General features: G+C 45.3%; 1 protein-coding gene across 1 annotated transcript in view; it reads right to left on the reverse strand.

The window, feature by feature from the left end:
* The window catches only part of LOC142880891 (partitioning defective 3 homolog), a 230543-nt gene extending 213639 nt beyond the window's left edge, over nt 1-16904 (reverse strand). Inside the window, exon 1 of the mRNA XM_076014870.1 lies at nt 16639-16904. Within this exon, the coding sequence (XP_075870985.1) occupies nt 16639-16758 (120 nt within the window). The 5' untranslated portion in view covers nt 16759-16904. The remainder of the gene's footprint in view (nt 1-16638) is intronic.
* Nucleotides 16905-20016: the final 3112 nt, after the last annotated feature.

A 20016-nucleotide genomic window follows, 5' to 3' on the forward strand; every position in this document is an offset into this window, starting at 1 on the left:
TACGATGAGAGCACTGTCTTGTCTGAGATCAGCTCTTGATGCAATAAAGTAAAAAAAAAAAAAAAACAATGTTTCAAACTAAGACGCTCAGAACCGGTGAGGAATACAATTCAGAGCTGAAGCACATTGACCCATCTGATACAACCAGGCATGCTCAATAAGCTTGCAGTCTCCTCTAGCTGTTGCCTCTCTGGTTTGGTCTCATGATTCCGGCTATTCCTGCTTGTTTTGATGATAAACCCACACGTTGTAATGAAGTGTTTAGAACGACTAAGACTTTATTTAAACACCTTTGACACACAATCTGTATGCCAGTTAAAAAAAAAAAAGTAAAACAAGTTGTGCTTATGTACATGCACTGAATGACTGAGGGAAAAAAAAAAAAATTAAAAGCCTGATGTGATTTGGACATGCAACCCTGCTGGTTGGGTTTGAGGTGTGAGGATTGATAATTATACCCGTAATTATCTTCACAGACAATACCCTGACAGGAGAAATCAAACCTGTTCAAAGGAGCTGACTTTCCGAGACATACTATGATGCACAATTGAATAACATCTGGCAAATTGCAGTAGCAAAAAGCCCCCCCCAAAAAAGAACTGTCAAAATATGCAGTGCATACAGTCTACAGTGGAGAAAGAGAAGTATTTGGATGTATTGCATTGCGGTAAGAATCAGCTTTTGAGTCACCAGGTAAAGTTTATTTCAGTGCGGCACCAACATTCACCCACATGCTGCACAGACATGGATGTTTTAACAGGTAGCACAGAGTACAATACCTGCAAGGATTTAGTTTTCCAATTTTATTATTCACGGCAAGCAACAAAAAATAAGTGTCATCTGTTTGTATGCCTCAGATGCAGCCAAATACTTTTGAAACACAGACAGAATTCGCAACAACAACAACTGGGCTTGAGTAGAATTTGCGTCCAATAACTTTTTTCCACAACGGTGTAACGCAGCTAAAGTAAATTGCAGGCCAATCAAGGCAAAACTCCACATTCAAAAACTTTGGAACCCAGGGCCCTTACACGCAGGCAAAGTGTGCAAAAGAGGGAAAAGCACGACCAACGAGAAGTGACTTCTGAGCAAGTCACCGAGGGAAAATATGCAGGGGCCACACAGACAGTGACGTCTGCGCCTTTTGGCCACAAAGTGCAAGTGATGCACCGAGAAGAACAAAAGACATAAACAACAGGCAGGAAAGACAAGTCGTCTAATTAGAACGTGATGAAAGAAGGTCCAGATGTGCGTCTGGTTCGGGAGGGGGGCGGGGGGGGGGGTTCAGATCTGCTCTTTATGTCTTGCCAATAGTCGAGCTCCGCTTAAAACAGTCGCTATGCTATGTCTCAGTCTTGGCATAAATCTTGACACACAATGCTGATTTACAATATTCAATATCGCAGCGATTGCATTATAGAACATCGTTAATCACGTTACATGACGTAAGGGGATCTTTTTTTTTTTTTTTTCCTTTTCTTTTTCCTCCGCGATGAGCGCACCCTGTTACTCTGAGCAAACGCTCTGTCCGGGACTGTGTCAACTGAAAAACAGTCTAACCTGTCTGGCCGGTGCGCTGGTTGTTGCAGGCGAGAGCGCGAGCTCGTGCACAGCGCACAGACCTGCGTCGGGCAGCCGGAGCGGGAAAGGAAGCAGCACGCTACTCTGTTAGCTAGAAGGTGACACGGGAGAATATCTCAAGGGGGGTCAGAACACAGCCAGCCGAGGGGTGAGAGTGAGGCGGATTGACTGGACAAAGGGAAAAGTTTTATAATTGAAACAAAAAAAACAAAAAAACAAAACCCAACTGCCTGATTTTACACCTTCGTGCCACTCGTGTGGACACGAACCCCCAAAACCTTTGGGAATGACTTCTACCAGCAAGACAACGCGATTGCAGAGGCCTTTCCGACGCTCGCTAAGTCAGGATTTTCGCCGAGCAAATCTGTCGCCGCGTTCCCATGACAGTTTTTCGCAAAATGAACACGACATTCCTAAAATTTCGACAAAGCACAATTGTGATTTGCAGGTGTTGATGATGAATGGTGAATGAATGGTGCGAAGCGCATACGCCGTATTTTTCTCTTCGATGACTTGTAAAAAAAAAAAAAAAACATTCCGTCTCCTCCTTCCGTCCAAACATAACGTGCCGGTGATGTGTAAATGCGACAAAAGTTTTTTGATTGCACTTTTGCGAAATACCTCGATATCGATGTGTCTGAAAAGCCGCCTCACGAGAGCGGCGAAACCTTTTAGCGGTATTTCAGGAGGTTTTTCGAAGTTTAGGTGTTTCCATTACCAGTTTTTTTATCGCGATATTTAGGTTTTGCGCAATTCTAGGGGTAATGGACACGCAGCTAACAAATTTTTCCGGGCTTTTATGTGTAAGACTGCATGACAGTCTGGGAGTCTACGGTAAGAGAGATAATGTTGATACTGAACACCCGTGTGAGGGAAAACGCTGAAAATGTCAGTTTATGTATCGATTTTCCAACTGCTAACATTTTCCTTCTGAGATCCTTCAGATGCATCTTTGAAAGAGCCTCCATCTGTTTTCCCTTTTTGGCCTGTCAGAACGCGGCTCACGCTGTGCGCGGGTTTGAGGAGAGACGCCTGAAGTTCAGGCGAGGGTGCAGTCGAAGAGGAGTGGGCAGGAGGGACAGACAGGTGAGTGGAGGAGGACGGTCTGGGGGGAGGGGGGGGGGTGTTTGAGAGGCTGTGTTAATGTCGTACATTAAAAGGCATTACATAATGCCATCACGTAAGCCCCATCACTAATGAAGGAGTACGGCGGGAAGGGCGGCTCCATGCAATCAAGGGACGTCTGCACAGAAGCGGGTTTGAACAACAACGCATTGAAAATGCCAAGCACGGCGGGTGACATGACCCACGTCACGATGTCATGACCCCTCCTCACTTGCCCTCAGCCACACCACCAGGAGCAGAAGTACCAATTTTGGCATTCTTAATCGCTCCCAGGCCGCATACCAATACTTTCTCCGGCAAACATAATGACAGTGCGTCTCGTAAAAAAACCCCGGAATGTATCGCACCGTATTATTCCCGTGCCCAGGCAGGCCCTTGAACCTTCCAAGCGCATTCCTGCATTGAAAAGTGCACCTGAAGTGCAGTAAACAAGGGTGGGTGGGCGGGGGGGGGGGGGGGGGGACACCGCAGCGTAATAAGATTGAGGAGGCGCGTTAGAAATTAAGTCAAATTCAGCCGCACCCCGGCGAGGCCAGAAGCACGGGTGGAGTTTGACTTTGGCGCAGCCACGGCCCGACTATCGTGCGACATGTTGTCATATGCGCGTGGTCACGGACATATGATATAATAGAATTCAGATTTATTTCTTGCAACCATTTTGTTTTATTTCCGTATCAAAAATATCGTCATGTTTGAACAAGAAGTATTCCATTGGCCGATTTTGGACCCTAAATCGCCACCACCTGCCTGCCTGCAGAGAAAAAAAACGACAAAGCTAAAATGATGATTGGCTATAAAGGATGCGAGGATCAGGGTGAGACTCTTTAAAAGGGGAATCAGAGCAAAGGTACAGAGTGATTGGAGGAGGTTAAGACAGACAAAAAAAAACAGAGAAGATAGTGAAAGACGTTGAAAGAGAAGCACCTGAAGCTGTGCTACGAGCTTGAACCTAATGAGCTGAAGACAATTAAGACGGGGGTGCAAATTGTCACACATTCGCGCACGCATGCTCGCGCAGACCCCGCGCGTTCACCAGAGGTAATTCCGGGACCTGCCCGTGCCTGAGAGACGAGGCTGCGGAGCCGAGCAACCTCAATACATCTCATTCCCGTCGGCTGCGCGCGAGACGGGAAGGCCGAGCTGAAAATAAGCCGCGGGCCATTTTTAAAAATAGCTCGGGGGCTACGCGTGTGGAGAGGGCGGCTGCTCGCAGAGGAACTCTGGGGTTTTGTTTTGTTTTGTTTTTTCGGAGGTAGCGAGTGCGCGGTGGGGCCGCTGTTCTTTCTTTGTGCGAGCCGACACAAGCGCGAGTGTCACGACGCTCGATGAGCGGACGCAACACGGGGCGGCTAGCGCTCCGGCGACGCTGCTCCCCCGTGCGCGGCGGGAAGACAAGATGATGTAAGTGGCATTCCATCCACTCGTGCGCCCACCGCTCTTTGTCACCCAGGCCGTTCTCGTTACACTCACCCAGTCGTGGAGTCTCATCAATCAATCTCTTCAGGACCACCAAGGGTGACGACTTGGGAAAGGAGCAGGGCCGGTTAAAGAGGGGTAAACTCATTCTTGCATGCTGCTCTGGCGGCAATACAGCAATACAATGAAAGTAATTTGGTTTCCCTGCCCTTAGAACAGTTCTAATTTATATATAAGAATCTACATGGTAAATGGACTGCACTTAAAGAGCACTTTTCAGCACCTTCACGGTACCCCAAAGCACTTTACAATGGCCTCTCATTCACCCAATCACCAATGGGTGGCTACTGCTATGCAATGCAACCCTTCAATCATCAATTCGCGACAAAGCTGCCCACAAGAACAAGGTTCTTGCTCCCAGTTAGCGGCCATCTTGCACCACCATATTACTAGGGAAGCCTGGTATGGACAATCCAGCTGCCTGACGGCGCGCTCAGTAATTAGGGTGACTGCTCGCGTCTTCAAATAAACCAAGGCAGAAGAAGGTGGACAAGGTATCTTGGCCACCGTGATACGGTGGAAGAGTAAAAGACGCTACCATCTGAAATGGAACCAAGTTGCTGTTTCGTCGCTGTTTCTTCTTCAAAAAAAACAAAGACATACAACTTTCACACTATTTTCATCCACTGAGGTTTCCGAAAATGCTCTCGACCAGCGGATATTATAAAAACTTTCCGACCTAGCTTAATAAGAACGCCATTTTTACTTGAAACTTTTTTCCCATGCTCCCACACTGCACCCCAACTCCTGACGCCTAGAAATCCAAAAAAAAAGGGGGGGGGGGGGGGACACCTCATCATATTGATTGGACTTCCTTTAGGACTTTAAACGGACGGCCCAAAGATATCCACTTCCTTACACATCTGCAGAACATAGCAGACTTTTCAAACATCGTCCAATGACTTTCATTGTTTTAGTTTGATGTCATTCCAGTACAACGTCCAAACCACTGAAGCAGATGAAGGAGTCAAGATATATTAGTCCTTCTAAATCTTTTTTGCTGAGTAACTCCAAAACATTACAACGCAATACACGCCAGCAGATTTTCAGGCCTTCCTTTTTTTTTTCACGCCCACAATTCGTGCAAGTCCACAGTATATACCACTGGCTTGTGTACATTCCTCTTGACCACAAAAAACAGAAAGGGCTTCAAAGAAAACTGACACCACTTAGCTCTGTAAAATAATGAATAACTAGACAAGACCACTAATTTGGCCCACCCACCCCCAATCATTGGGGGGGGGGGGGGGGGGGGGAGAGGAGACGGTTAAGTACATTGTCTTGGGAATACCTCGGGGCCACTGTCTCATCTGTGGAGCTGAGGCCTGCTGGGAAATCTGTTTGGTTGAAAGCTGACGGCGGAAAACTTGCTCAACCTGATCGTGTGCCGAAAAAACATGAATACGTACATACGCAGAGCCTCTGCATGCCAAAGCGGGAGTCCCAGTAATCTGTGAGGAAATTGCGCTGTGTCTGGGCCCCACGAACTATCAGGATGAGGGAGGTTTACATAGCTTAACCCACTCGAAACATTCTCAGTCATTAGCGGACGCAGACGCACAACGCTTGGTCAACTGACTTCGTCCGACGTGTGGCACCAGGAAAACTTGACGTCGTGGTGCCATTGTACAGATGAAACACTCGGGATGCACAATTAAAATGTGCAGGACAGAAGCTAGAATAAACCCAAATTTAGTCAGTTCACACGGGATACATTTCAACAAAATCACTCAAAATCTCAACCAGTTTTGGTCAACAACAAAAAAAAAAGGTTTTATACGCTTACATGGAGACAAGCACGCACAACTAAAGAATGAGCCCAATCTTTCCATCAGAGTTGTGTTTGCGAAAAGCGCTCCTCCACCATCAGCCTTCACTGATCCGTAATTACGGGCTGCGAGATAGCCAGTAGCTCATTGTCGTCACAACTCCGAAAAAACAGACGACCAAACTATCTGTTATCAGCCGCGTGGTAATTCCAGGGGAACCCAACCACGACTGTTCACAGCCTATTTAAGTCGGTACAGAAAAGATGCGGTATCAGTCCATCTCCAACACAATGATAAGAAACAAAGGCCCCAGGACGGATTTGATTTGGATGTTGAGGGGATAGCTTGGACGAAAGGCAATAAAGAACTAAATCTCAAAACACAGGGTCGGAGTTACATTTAGGAGGACCTTATTGGGAAAAATACATCCTTTATAACGAGCCTTGACTGCACTGCCATCAAGTCAATTTTTTTTTTTTTTTTTTTTTTTTGCTTTCAAGAGCTCTAATGTCTTTCGCTGCATATCCTGGGTTTGCACTCAATGACCCCATTTCATGGTCCAGTTCATCATGCTGCATCATGCTCTGCGAGCGGGGGAAAGTCTAGCCAGGAAATTAGCGTGCGCAGATGAATCAGTGGCCCCACATATTCATCAGTCATCTTCGAAGGAGCCACGAGCTGAGTTTACTACTCGTGTTTTTAGACAAACGCCGCGTCAGACGTGTCTGGTAGTCCGGCACGTCCACGAGCCAGAGTTTGAATCGAGTTTTTTTTTTAGACAAAGACAACTATTGTGCTGCATTTTTGTCTAGGCTAACATTTACACACGTGGTCAAATTCTATCCATATTCTCTATATCAATAAATGTCAGTTATTTTCAATGTTTGTGCTAATTTTCAAAAACAAACAAACAATCATAACAGGGTAAAAAATGTTGTCATTAAACAGTAGCTCCGGCACCGTGACAAGAAATCTGAGTCATCGCAGAATTTCTTTTTCTTTCTCTCATGGATAACTTGGTAGCCTTGGGCTGCAGTTGTCCACTGGGCTTAACAGCCGAGGTTTAACCGCCATGCGCTGATTTTAAACTTAAAACGACATTTATTAAAACCAAGACTGGCAAACTCCACTTGAGGATGCGCGCAGGAAAAGGAAAGCCTGAGCTTTTGTCCTAGTATTTGAAAACCTCTTTTGCCCTTGTTAAAGGAATCCACTCCATATAGCTGCAATATCCCACGGTCCCGCCAACACCAAAGCCCTTCAAAGCCCAACTTAAGGCTTTATATTTCTTCTGATCCAGCCCGAGGGCTGTCGCTTCCATTTCACAGCGCTATCTGGATGTTTGAAATCCATGGGTGTGAAAATGGAAAATCGTCAAACTGTGGATTGTCATTCTATAATCCGCAGTGTACCTCATGTACTATTAATAATGTTCAAATTTTATCTTTCGTGAGTGGTAAGAAAAACTGATACAGGCATCTAATTCCAGGCAGAGTCCTGCGCGGGTTCAACTTTCAAGATCCGACCCGACCCGAACCAGGGATGTACAAAGCCACACCCGACCCACAACTAGTACCACAACCCGCAACTACAATAAACATTTAGTATAAAAGTATAGAAGTATAAGTCGAACATAAAAAAAATTAGCAAAAGAAAGATTAGTGCAACACAAGTCGCTTGACTATCTGGGAGTTAATTAGGCTGCTCTGCATCCAGGGAACTGCGGCATCAACAGCATAAAAAATTAAGCTCATTCTCATTATGAATACTGAACAGCGGATGAATAATAGATGCGGACATGCCTTAATTCAAACCCAGTTCCAAAAAAAAAAAAAAAAAAAAAAACATGAAAATTTTTCAGTCCTTTTCGTCGCTTTGGCTTCGTTTATAAATACTTTAGCGGTCGTGATTTCAGATCACAGGTTCTTAACCCGCACGTGAATTCTTTTGTTTTCAAACTGCGTTTCTGCCGCGCAGATGCTGCTGCGCTAATGCAACGACGCAAGCTCGGAATGGTTGAACTGGTTTCGATGAAAGCCGCCCACTATTTGCTTTGCCCATTGAAAGAAGGGCCTCGTTCACATATAAGGCTGGAGGGAGGAAAGACTCAGTGAGCGCGGTGGGCCAGTTTTGAAGTGGCTGCCGATACAAGTCTTTGTGGTTTTTTTGTGGTTGGTCAATCAAGCCCAATAGTTCTTCGCCGATCAATCAGCCAATCAATCAATCAGCCTTTATTTAAAGCGCCAAATCACGTCCGCGGGCGTCTCAAAGCGCTCTGCACAATGACAGAGAAAACCGCCAGATCCCTCCAGAGCAAGCACAGTGGCCAGGAGAAACTCCCCAGCGGTGGGAAACTTCGAGCAAACCCCCCCCCCCCCCCCCCCCCCGACTCTGGAGACCGGCCATCTGCTTTGACCGGTCGGGGTGAGAAGGAAATAGAAAAAATGAAGAAATAGAGACTGAAGCAGTCGGAGGCAGACAGGCAGGGCTGAGTTGCGGTGGGAAATAAGGGGTTTTAAATGAGGATGATCAGTTACCCCAATATTTGTAATTGTAACTGTTTGTTTGTTGTCTTTGAAGGGGTCCTATTTCCACAAGCTGACTTTTTCCATTTCTTTAACGTGTCTTTTTGTGACTGGCTTGCAAACTAACACACCAAAAACAAAACAAAAAAAATTCCATAATAAATGTATTAAATCTGGAAATGACCATAACAGGGTCCCTATAAGTGTTTGCTGTTTTGTATCTGCCTTCTAGTGGTGCCTCTTGGCCAGGGTGTCATTGTCAAGTGAGAACTGGTTCTCAATTGACCTTTTCTGGTTAAATAAAGGTTACAAACAACAAAAACAACACCAACATCACCGCTAATATTAGATATGTCCCAATAAAATATAAGTCCAAGCACCTTTGAAATAATAATTAAAACCTCAAATTAAAAAAAATTAAAAAAAAAAAAAAACCTTCATAACAGCCTAATAAAGCCTCCCAACAATGACACCAAAATGTTCTATTTGTGCTTGTGGTCCAAACGAAACTTCTTGAGGCGACGGTTGTTTAGACAGTCAGAGCTTCCAACGGCAGCAGGGAATAATATCCTAATGGAACACCTGATAACCTTTCATCCATTCAGGAGGCGCAAACCTCGCTTCCCAATTGTGACTTCCTAAAGGCAAAGCAACCTGGAGGTCTTGTTTCCTAAGTCTTGGACAAACAGCCCTGCCTTTCGCTCCATTGACTGAGCCGTGTGTGGCTGCGACCGTGGCCGCCTGAAAAACGAGCTGTTGACAAAACAGCAGATCACGCCCAGGAGGACCCGGCGCTGCCGGCGTGTTGAAACGCTGCAAACCGCATAGTTGGCCTTTGCTTAAACTTGCTCACACTTGGATGCGGCCCGGAGGCAAGAACTGACACATCACTGAGACCTTGCACTATAAGAACAGAGAGGAACAACTCTGAGCTCCGTGCACGGCTTCGATATTTCAAAACAAATATCACCTCTGTAATTGGCCCTAATCACACGGAAAGCTGGCCATTGACGAAGAGCGAGACAGACACGGGTGAGACCTGAAATGCAATCACTCCTCACAACTTTATCCCTGAATGGAGTTGTTAACAGAAGCCACTTGGCTCACTTGACCCCGTGGACTTAAAGCCATTCCTCGCAAACCACCGGTCGGCTAAATCCTGCGGTTCATTTCACTGCATCCCACAGAGCTGAAGCTTCAAAAGAATGCAGTTTCACAGTCTTGGAAGTGGTTCGTATGGGCTGCGTTCAGACTGCAGGCGAAATCTAATTCAAATTCAGATTCCTTCTCAAATTCGATTTTGTTTTTTTTTTTAGGGCTGACTGTCCACACTCTCACACACTGTCCAAATGTGATTTGAAACTACCTCCCGAAGGTGGTTTCAATCCACTTTGCAAAAAATTGGATTCGCCATCCGTTTTCGAACTGGTTGGGCTAAAAATCGGATTTTGGCTAGCAGTCTGAACAAGGCTACGGTACACATTGCCCTTCTGGCCCGAGTTACAGATTGGCGTGCAGCCGCAAGTTTGATGGATAGACGATAATAAGGAGACTAATCCTATCTGTTACGATCAGTTGAGAGGTCAGTGACAGGAAGTAATCAACCAAAGGTTCATAGAAGAAAAATATTTTTCTCATCCGTTAGTCTGCTCTCGTGTGCATCCATTGCAGTTTGGGTTGTTTCATTATTTCCGCCTGCAGAGCGACGGACTGCGTGAGAACGGATTGCATAATAAGCCTTCTTCTTCTTCTTTGTGTGCTGTGGAGCCCTTTTCCCCAAGTAGAAAAGCTGAGGTACAGTGTAAACCATTCATGAATGGGAGATATATATATAAAAAAATTATAATAATACAGTGTTTCTTGATGAATCTGGTATTAGTATTAAGACATGCAGCGTAGAGGCAGCGGGAAGCGGCAAAGACAGCCCGTTAAGGTCTTGTTGACAAGGTCCAAAGTGCTTTTCCATCCTTGGCGGATTTAGCAACCATAATATTGACGGTCGGTGCCAGAAACACATTTGCAACATGTCACCTTGCCTAAACTTTCCGTTCTGGGAAAATCAAATACGCAGCTGCAGAGGGCCGTCGAGCGGCAACAAGCGAGTTGGAGAACAGCGCGATAATCCGGCCTTTTATCGAAAGCAAATTGCCAGTGTGCGAAACTGGCAACGTGGAGAATGTGTTTTGACAGCATAATAGATGGAGATCAAGCAGGCCTGTAGCAACACGAGCTAAAAGAAAATGCATCTTCCGCGGACAGAGCAAGCGGCGCATAAAAAAAAAAAGCAGTGTCTCTAAAGAGCAAGGGGGACTGGGCAATTAATTCTGTCAGGTTCTCCCACACAGCGGCTTTAACTGCTACCAGACTTCTTCTTTTTTTTTTTTTTTTTTTGTTCTTAAGGGAGTTTAATGCTAGCCTTACCCAAGGTGAACCCGCCGTACTGCCGTGCCTTATCTGTGGGAGCGTGAGTTGAAGAGGGAATGGAGAGACAGTGGTAAGAAGAGGGCGACAGCAGACGTGGGGAAACCAGCGTGAAGAGACCGCGCAAGTCGAAAGCGACGGCGCTAGCTTTCATCAAATCACGCAAGATCGCCAACGCGGTATCAAACGGGACGAGCCTCCTGCATGTTCACTCTTAATAGGGGATGTGCTATCCCAAAAAAACTACTCTAACAGAGGAACTTGTGACAAAGTCACAAATTTAAAAACAGAAAAAGCAAGAAGGGGAAAGTCGTGTGGCGGGTGTGATAAATAACAAATTCTGCTGACTAGTCGTGTTGACCATGTGATCATCAGACCTTCGGATGGGTTAAGCCACTTATCACTGAATATTGCCCACTATTGAGCAATTGGAGGAGCCCGGCCGTCACCATGAGAACCTTCATGGATAAGCATTTGTAGCCAGTGGCAGAAAAAGATGCTTGGCGTTATCGGAAGAAAACGTCATCACAACAATTTATTTACCAATAAAAAAAAAAAAAAGCCACTAATTAAGCCAAATTTCACACGCTTGACCTTTATGTTACTGTCTTGTTTATGTTTACGTTTATTTGTTTGATATGGACACAACAGATACATTGCTCATTGCACAGTTGCACAACTCGCAGACTCATTGTGTACAGTGTGTTAGCACAAAGCGCTAGTTTTCGCCACTTGTCCGTCCTTGCTAGAAGCTATTTGGATCGTCTGAAACCAGCAGGTTGAACCAAATTGTGTCGTCGCCATCGAAACCCCCCCCCCCCCCCCCAGCCGAGACGACAGCAGCAAGAATGGCAGCTATCAAGACAATATGTCTGATATATACCAAGGGCATACTTCAATGCTAGCGAGCCTTTGCGGGAGTCGACTTTGCACTTTCCACTTTCGAGGTGAAATTCCATAATGTTAATCTCCTTGTTGTAGAAGTAAAGCGTGTTTTCCACATTGCAGTCTTCTAACACAGCCAACTCTCTTTGCACAGCCACCTCTGCGAGGGAGCAAGGTCAACGCTGCACGTGACACGCGTCTTTACTGGGTGAACTTTTTAAAACAGTCGGACGGGCAGAGTTCAAGGTTCGCGAATCCTGGGCTGCTGCCCGACCAGCTGGGGGGGAAAAACGCGACACCCATAAAAGAACAAGCAAGACAGAGAAGAACAATCCAAGGACAAAGGGATTCAAAGGAGATGCAGAAAAAAGGAGGAGAGAATCACCAAGCGCACATTTCCTCCTTGGTTCCCCGCTGTGCGAGAAAGTAAAATCACTGCTGCTCGACCGCAGCTGAACCCTCCGTCGACTCGATTGCTCAGTCGCCGTCCATCAGCGGTGGATTCCTGTCGCCCAGCAGGCCATCGCAGAGCTCCGGGTACTACGGTCCGCTCACATGATAAACTCCCAATTACCCGCCGCCGCTGGTGCATTCGCACTCGCGTCCGGCGGCTCCTCTCCATTACGCAAGCAGCACGCCGCTGAGTGCGGTGAACCAATGAGCCTTGACAGCTTCCCCCCCAGTAACGTTTGGCCCCCTTTTTTCTGCTTGGCATTGTGCTTCTGCAACAAGTGTTCAAGTCATCTGCACCATCAGAAAACAATTTGCTCGCTTCTTGGCGGCCTGGAGATGAAGGAAGCAACACCAATCAAAGCAAAAACTGTTACGTAAGACAGAAAAAAATCGGGAGCACGGCATTGGTCCGACCTCCTGTTGGTCCGACCTCCCGTTGGTCCGACCTCCTACTGGTCCGACCTCCCATTGGTCCGACCTCCCCTAACCTTAATCGTAACCCTACCGCTAACCCTAAAGGGAGGTCGGACTAATGGGCAGCTCCAGAAAAAAAATCAGCACTACCCATGTCTAAATAGAATATACAATCTTAAAGTAATGTTTTTTTTCTCCAAGTTTTGACGGCTTTAGCAACTTTAGCTAACATGAACTCTTTCTTCTTTCACAGTCACTAATTACAAGGACGCAAAAACATAGCCAGTCATACTGCCTGGACGGTATTTAATGAAGAAATATTGAACATTGAGCCAGTATTGAAGCCTGTGTGTATCATTGAATAAACATGCATACATGCATTATTTCCCACTTAACACACTCTGAAAAGATCTGAATGCTTATTCTTTACATTAACTCTTGCTTTTCTCCAGCTGTTTGGCATCATACAAAACATTCAGCTCGATGCTTGAAAGCGTGGTGACGGTGATATAACTACAACGCAACACCAGCACATCATCACAGGCTCGATCTACCGCCAAAACAAATCATAACTCACAAGTCATGAAGTGTTACACTCTGTAATTTCCAAGTAAGTCCTCACGATGCAGGACCGCATTCGTCATGACTCTCTGCGAGTTACGATCTATCCATGTGTTTACGACGTGCGGCATTCTTTAGAGACGACAATCAAGCAAACCACAACTGGGATGCAAAAACAATTTAATTTAGAAAAAATAAACTCAGTGATCCTACGGACAAACATCTCTGTTCTTCACAGGGGAGAGGTGCAAGGTGGTGTTTTATTATTTTAGTGAAAACTCATCTTCAATACAACAACAACAACAACAAAACACACACACACACACACACACACATTGACTTTCTCCTTTTGTGTTGAAAGAGCCAAAATAAATGCAGGACATTGTGGTGCTCACCCATGTTGTCCTCCTCACATGGGCATTTCAACAACATGACTTTGCAGTGACATGTCTCCTGGGCCAGATTCTCTGAATTTATGGGAAATTACATGCTTTTAGGCTTAAGCCTGCATTTAAGACGGGGCGGCTGTGGGAAACAAAGATCCAAGCGGAATTAAAAAAAAAAAAAAAAAAAAAATTGCAGCTCGACTGTCGAGACGTGTTAGCATAAAATCACAGATCGGCCATGCTTCACTTTAACGTCCCCAGCGCGGCCGGAGCGGACTGTAAAAGGAGCCAACATTGAAAACTCCACGCACAAAATTCCACAAAAATGACATCTACATGACGCTCTTTCTTGCATAACTGCAAAGACTGCACTGCACTGCACCGCTAAAATTAGCAGGAGAACAGAGAAAAATGCAGGCTGAGGCCAGTGAATCTTGCGTGACTGCATCCAGTGAAAGAGATTGACTGGAAACTTAAAGGCCCTTGAGTGGATGTTTGACATGCGCTTCCTGGTTCCTTCTGAGACTGTAGCCGGCGACTGTAGGGTGTCAAGAGAAGAACAGGGGGGGGGGCAGACTGACGCAGCTTGTCACAATATTGGACGGCGGGGTCCGTCAACCCGGAAGGCGGTTATATAAGAGGTGCAATATCACAGAGGAGTGGTTGCAGGAGGTGCGAGTGCTGAATTTCAATTCCATCTTGTGAAACCATCTTTGCAACCTGAGATGTGTCGCGCGTACTGGCAAGAGGCAGGTGACGGAAGCATTGGCTTGACGAGAACCTGCTGAAATGTGTCGCATTACTTTTTTGCAAGGAGGAAAAAAATATGGAGAGAGAAGGTGGACTCATTGGTGATTTTGCCAAGAATAAGTTGGCAAGGTCGTGAAACCGTCCACCGCCAAACTTGGGTCAGAACTTCTCCATCTTTCTGATGCGCACAGTACTGACAGCGGTCGATGACACAGAGCACAACTATGCAACTATTCTTAGCTAGAATAACAGGCTGATACGGAGAAAGAAAAAAAAAATCGTACTTCTGTTGACTTTATCCTGGCAAAAATGAAATACGCGCTGCACAAAACAAAACAAAAGATTCACAACACAATGCACTCTTGCGTAACAGCCTCATTGCTCACATCTCTCTCGTTATGCCTAAATAATTCAAACTTTTTTTTTTTTTTTTTCATGATGCTAAAAGTAGATTCAACGGGTCCGGAGAAGAGCGTCTGTGTTTTAAACACAGTGTTTCAATTTGAATTTTGGCTCTTTTTTTTTTTTTTTTTTTTCTTTTTCAATAGGGAAATTCAACAAACTGAATCTGTCAAACTGAAAAAGCACTTCGAGGTGCCTCTGATTTCGCACTTGGTAAACAAAGGTTGACTGACGGATTGAGCACTTGAGCACGACTCATTTACACGTCTGTATGTTCGAGTGTTCAAATTGCAGTGTTGACCATCATCACCGCAACGTTGTGGAATGTCACTCGAAAATATATGTTATACATAGTTGACAGCATAGTCCAAAGGTCTTTGAAGGCACCGCGTTGCACCAGAGTTGGCTTTGACCCAGAGTCGAGTCGCCCCCCCGGCCCACCTACTGCGCTTCTAAATGACAGACGTCCAGAACATGGATCAATGGACCAGTCGCCCCTGTTCGGCTTAACGACCGCAAATAACAAATGAATGAATAAACAAATAAATTGAAAACTCTCGGGAATGCGCAGGGGGGTGCGTGGGGGGGGGTTGTCGCTGTGTGCGAAAGGAGGAAGTGCTCTTCATGAGTGACTGTTAATGTTGACCTACTTTGCCAATGTTTGCTTTTGGAGGTAGACGTGACGACGCAACGCCGACAGAGGCAGCGGGAAAATATACCATCTGTTTTTTTTTTTGTTTTTTTTTAAGGAGGTTCCAGGAGCCTCGCGTGCCTCAACTCAGGTGTGAGGTGAGGAGTCCGAGAGGGGTTTACTTCAGTTCTGCCCAAATTGTTGCTTCTCCTTATCTGGGTTGATTGGTTTGCTGGATACTAAAAAGAAAGGTGGTCAAGGTTTAATTTGGGTAAAGCATTGGTTTTCACCTGAAAATGAATAAAATGTAGTGCTTTAAGAGTCACTTCAAAAACGATAAATGCCGTGGGGCTTCAAAGACGCTGATTTTGTTGAACCACTTTCGTATCAACAGACATCGAAGCACATGTTTTCTACAGTGTCCCGTGATATATTTTTTTTTCCTCCAAAGAGGCGGCTCACCAAAAACACTCCATCCATCTGCTCCTACAGCGCCTCCCATATTTTCCCACCCATTGTGACCCCACCAGTCCAAAACGTTTGCCCACCCTTGCACTAAACCAGGCATGGGCAGACTACGGCCTGCTTGAACTTGAAGAAATTATATTTGCAGTCAGTAAGTGATAAAAAATAAAAAAAAATAAAAAAAATAGCTGTATTTCATCCATGTTTCTTCGGTGTTTTAAGAGTCAGTTCAATAAAGAGCTAATTTCATTTTCAATTGACATTAAAGCTATCAAAGCCACATGTTTTCTACATATCCCTCACACATACTGTATCCATAGACCCCTCTGTCAAATTTTAGAACCCACCCGAGTCAAAAGGACTTCCCACCCCTGGTCTAAACTCACCCTCCACCACGACCTTGCCCCTCCGCCCCCTACTCCTCCATCCATTCCTTCACTTCTCCTCACTGCTCCACGAACTGTCTCCAGGGACGTCCGAGAGTTTGTGACAGCTACGAGAAGCACGTCGAAGAAAAAGTATTAACAATAATAATATTAATATTAATAATAATAAAACTCCGCTTGGAAACTCTCGGATAACTTGTTCACCTCGCCGGTAGTGACAGTAGAACCGGTGGAGGGTAGCGGGGAGGGGGGGGAAACCGACCCTCTCTACCGGGACTCCGAGCAGCGCCATGTTCTCGGTTCGCTCCGTGGATGCGCGAGGAAGAGGAACCGAAGCGCCGAGGGAACGTTTGCGCCGGGTGCCGGTGGGTGTGTTGGGGAGGAGGTGTCGGTTGAGGGGGTTCTTACCTTGGCTATCGCCTTCCGGTACCTCATGGCCGCCTGGTCGACCAGGTCGGACACCGTCATGCTGCCGTCCCCGCACGGGACGACCACACGGGTCCTCCCGAAGCACACCGTCACTTTCATATTTCCGCCTTTTTGTGATCAATTAATCCCGCAGAGGAGCGACGAGCCGCGGCGACGAGACGAGACGTTCCCCGGAAAACATCCTCACTACTCCGGGCTGCCGCGTCCCAAAAACTCGACCCTCCAAAAAAAAACAAAAAAACAAAAACAAACAAAAACAGGGGGGGGGGGGACAAACAACAATACAATACAATAAAAAAATAAATAAATAAAAAAAAGACACAGACAAAAAGTTGTTCTCCTCTCTGTTCGAGCCCCGCGCTGGTTCCTCAAGGCAGGGCTGCTGGGTGGCGGCGCGGCGGCGTCGACTCACACACACACACACACGCGCGCGCACACACACACGCGCGCACGCTCAAAACGCACTGTCAACATACGCGCGCGCGTGCGCGCACACACACAAACACACACACTCGCACACAAGGAGAGCGCACCGCAACTGGCTGCGTCGCCCACATGTTCGAGCAGGCAGCGGGAATGTCGAGGCGTGTTGCAAGTCCAACAGTTGCGGCGCACAACTGCACCGAGTCTGCCTATCTATCTATCTATCTATCTATCTATCTATCTATCTATGTGTGTCACTGTTCTTATTATAAGTATTTTATTGTCCACGGAGGTGGTGGGAACTTGTCAATTGTCAAACAGAAAGTGTACAAAACCCACAAAAAATAATTCATATAGATAAATAATAAATAAAAAAAACTGAATTAAAAAACCGTGCAATACAATAATAATGTTGAACCCCATCCAGAGGCTGCCCACAATCTAACTAATCTAATCACATCTAACACACCTAACATGCTGCCCGCAATGTTACTTTATGTTATGCTGAAAGGAGGTTGAGGTTGTGGGGAAACACTCAACCCCAACCACACTCCACAATATTTCACATGTCATACGTATAAGTAGTATGCATTGATTCATGCATGCATATTATGTGCAATTGTTCAGCACCAGGAATTTTCCAGGAAAATAATCTGGAACTACCAATATATATATATATATATATATATATATATATATATATATATATATATAGATATATAGATATGTAGATATAGATATAGATATAGATATAGATAGATAGATGCACATATCTAGCATATCTCTCATGTGACCTGTGACACAGAGATTCTGAACTCAACTCTGGACTCAACTGGATTATGTATAAAGTGCATCTGCTGCTCAGAAGGAGGTTCTGCTCTAAAGACCTGAAAAGTCAATGTGGGCGATGCCTTTTTTGGTCATCAAATGTGATTGGTCAGCCACTAAATAAGGGGAAGGGCTTTTAAATCAGTTGTCTCAGCAGGATGAGCGTTGTGTCATTGTGAAACTTTTTTTTTTTTTTTTTTTTTTTTTAAACTCAGGAATCAGAATAATACAAAATGTGTTGGCATTGCACAGTGGGTGTCAATTCCTTATGACGGCGTATATATGATACGATGTCACCTTAAAGATGAGTTTGATTTCATCGAGAGGGGAAAAGAGGCGACGCTTTGTTGACGTCCTCCCTGGCGCAGGACACCCAAGCGTGTCCAGTCTGTCTTCACAGAGTTACACCTGTGATGCGTCCGCCAAGGCCGACACAGTATATCCTGGACAGGCCAGGGCATAACTGCCACTGCGTGTAAGTAAATAATTGAGATGCATTGCAAGGGAAGTGATGCGCCAGAGGCTGGATCTCCAGCGTGACCCAATTCACAGACAACAGAAAAAGAAAGTGCAGCCTTTCCCGCGGAGCTTCACTCCCTGCGGCTCTAATTCTTTATGATCTCGTGTAATCCAAACGAGTGAACACGAACAGATAAGGGCAAAGCAGCTTCTGCACTTCCCATCGGTGCGTGTAGGAGAAATTATGAAGTGAAAATATATTTTTAATATGCAAATCCATCTGCATCCGTCCTCAATTGCTGACAATAGACAGCTGTTTGGCGTGGGTGGGACCCTGTGGCGCAACGGTAGCGCGTCTGCACCTTAAATCACCATTTAAAAAAAAAAATCTGGCCTGATTGATGACTTTTTTAAATTGGTAAAAACTTAACATACTGCCCATAAATACATGAATAAAAGTGTATAGTCGCAGCACAATTAAAGTAATTTGGCTTTTCTACCCTCAGAACAATGTTTATGTGTATACAGTATAAGAATTTACATATAGCAAGTTAGCTGCCATCGTGCATCACCATATTTCCAAGACAGCGTGTTTTGTATTTAGGGTGAACGCTTGTGTCCTCAAAGAAACCAATGAAGGAGAAGGTGAACGAGGGATCCAGGTTTGTGTGCGCAGGCCACCGTAGTTTTACTGGCAAGGTCGGGAGAGGGAGGGTTCGGAGTCCCTAAGGAAATGTAACCACTTGATGTCGGTGTTTTTTGTCAAAATCTCCCAAAAATTACACGCTTTAAAAAAAAGTTGATGTTGACACCAAGGCCAGGAGGTACAGACTGAGGAGGGTTTTAACCTTCTTAATGGCCTTTTTCTAAACACAAAGCACTGCTGTGAGCCTCATTCGCACAATTGTAGCATTTGTTTCAGCTGTTTATTTCACAAACTGGCACGTCTCAACGTGTCTTTGTTGTTCCTGTGACACATAATATTCAAAAGAACTGATAGTAACAACATTGAGATCCGGCGCTTGTCACGACACGTCCATTATGTCACCTTCTTCACACCCCGAGCGGCCCAGCCGGGAGGTTATCCAGTGCGCATCAGGAATGCACAGAAGGAGGAGCCCAGCAACGTCGGACATGTGTGGTTAGTTTGGTTGTTTCTCGAAAGTTTTGCACGTGTGTGACCACAGCACATCTGACGACTTAGTCCAGGTTTGTGGGCATCTTATAGTTTCTAGAGAGGTTTCGCTGAGTTGAGATAAAAAAGAAAAAGAAAAAGAGGAAGAGCAGAAGCTAGATGCTCTGACCTCCTGTGCTCAAAAAACTCAGATGCTTGCCTGTAACTTTACACAGCTCAGTGTCATCACGCCCAAATATTTACACCCCATGTTCCGAGCAGATAAAGTGTTTACTTACTGTAAGTGCAACGAGATGTTACTTTTCAGTTTGGTTCTTACAAGAGCTGAAGATTTTATTATTATTTTTTTATTTAAATGTGCTTCAAAGTGTGTGTTTTGCAGAGGTGGGAAGTACAAATACTTTGTTAGTCAATCAATCAATCATTCAATCAAATTTTATTTATATAGCACCTTTCATACAAAGGCTTGCAACTCAAGGTGCTTAACAGAAATTAAAATCAAATATTAGTGA

This window comes from Nelusetta ayraudi, unplaced genomic scaffold (assembly GCF_046127955.1).
Source record: "Nelusetta ayraudi isolate G7.1 ecotype Tasmania unplaced genomic scaffold, CSIRO-AGI_Nayr_v1 ptg000174l, whole genome shotgun sequence".
Taxonomy (NCBI): Eukaryota; Metazoa; Chordata; class Actinopteri; order Tetraodontiformes; family Monacanthidae; genus Nelusetta; species Nelusetta ayraudi.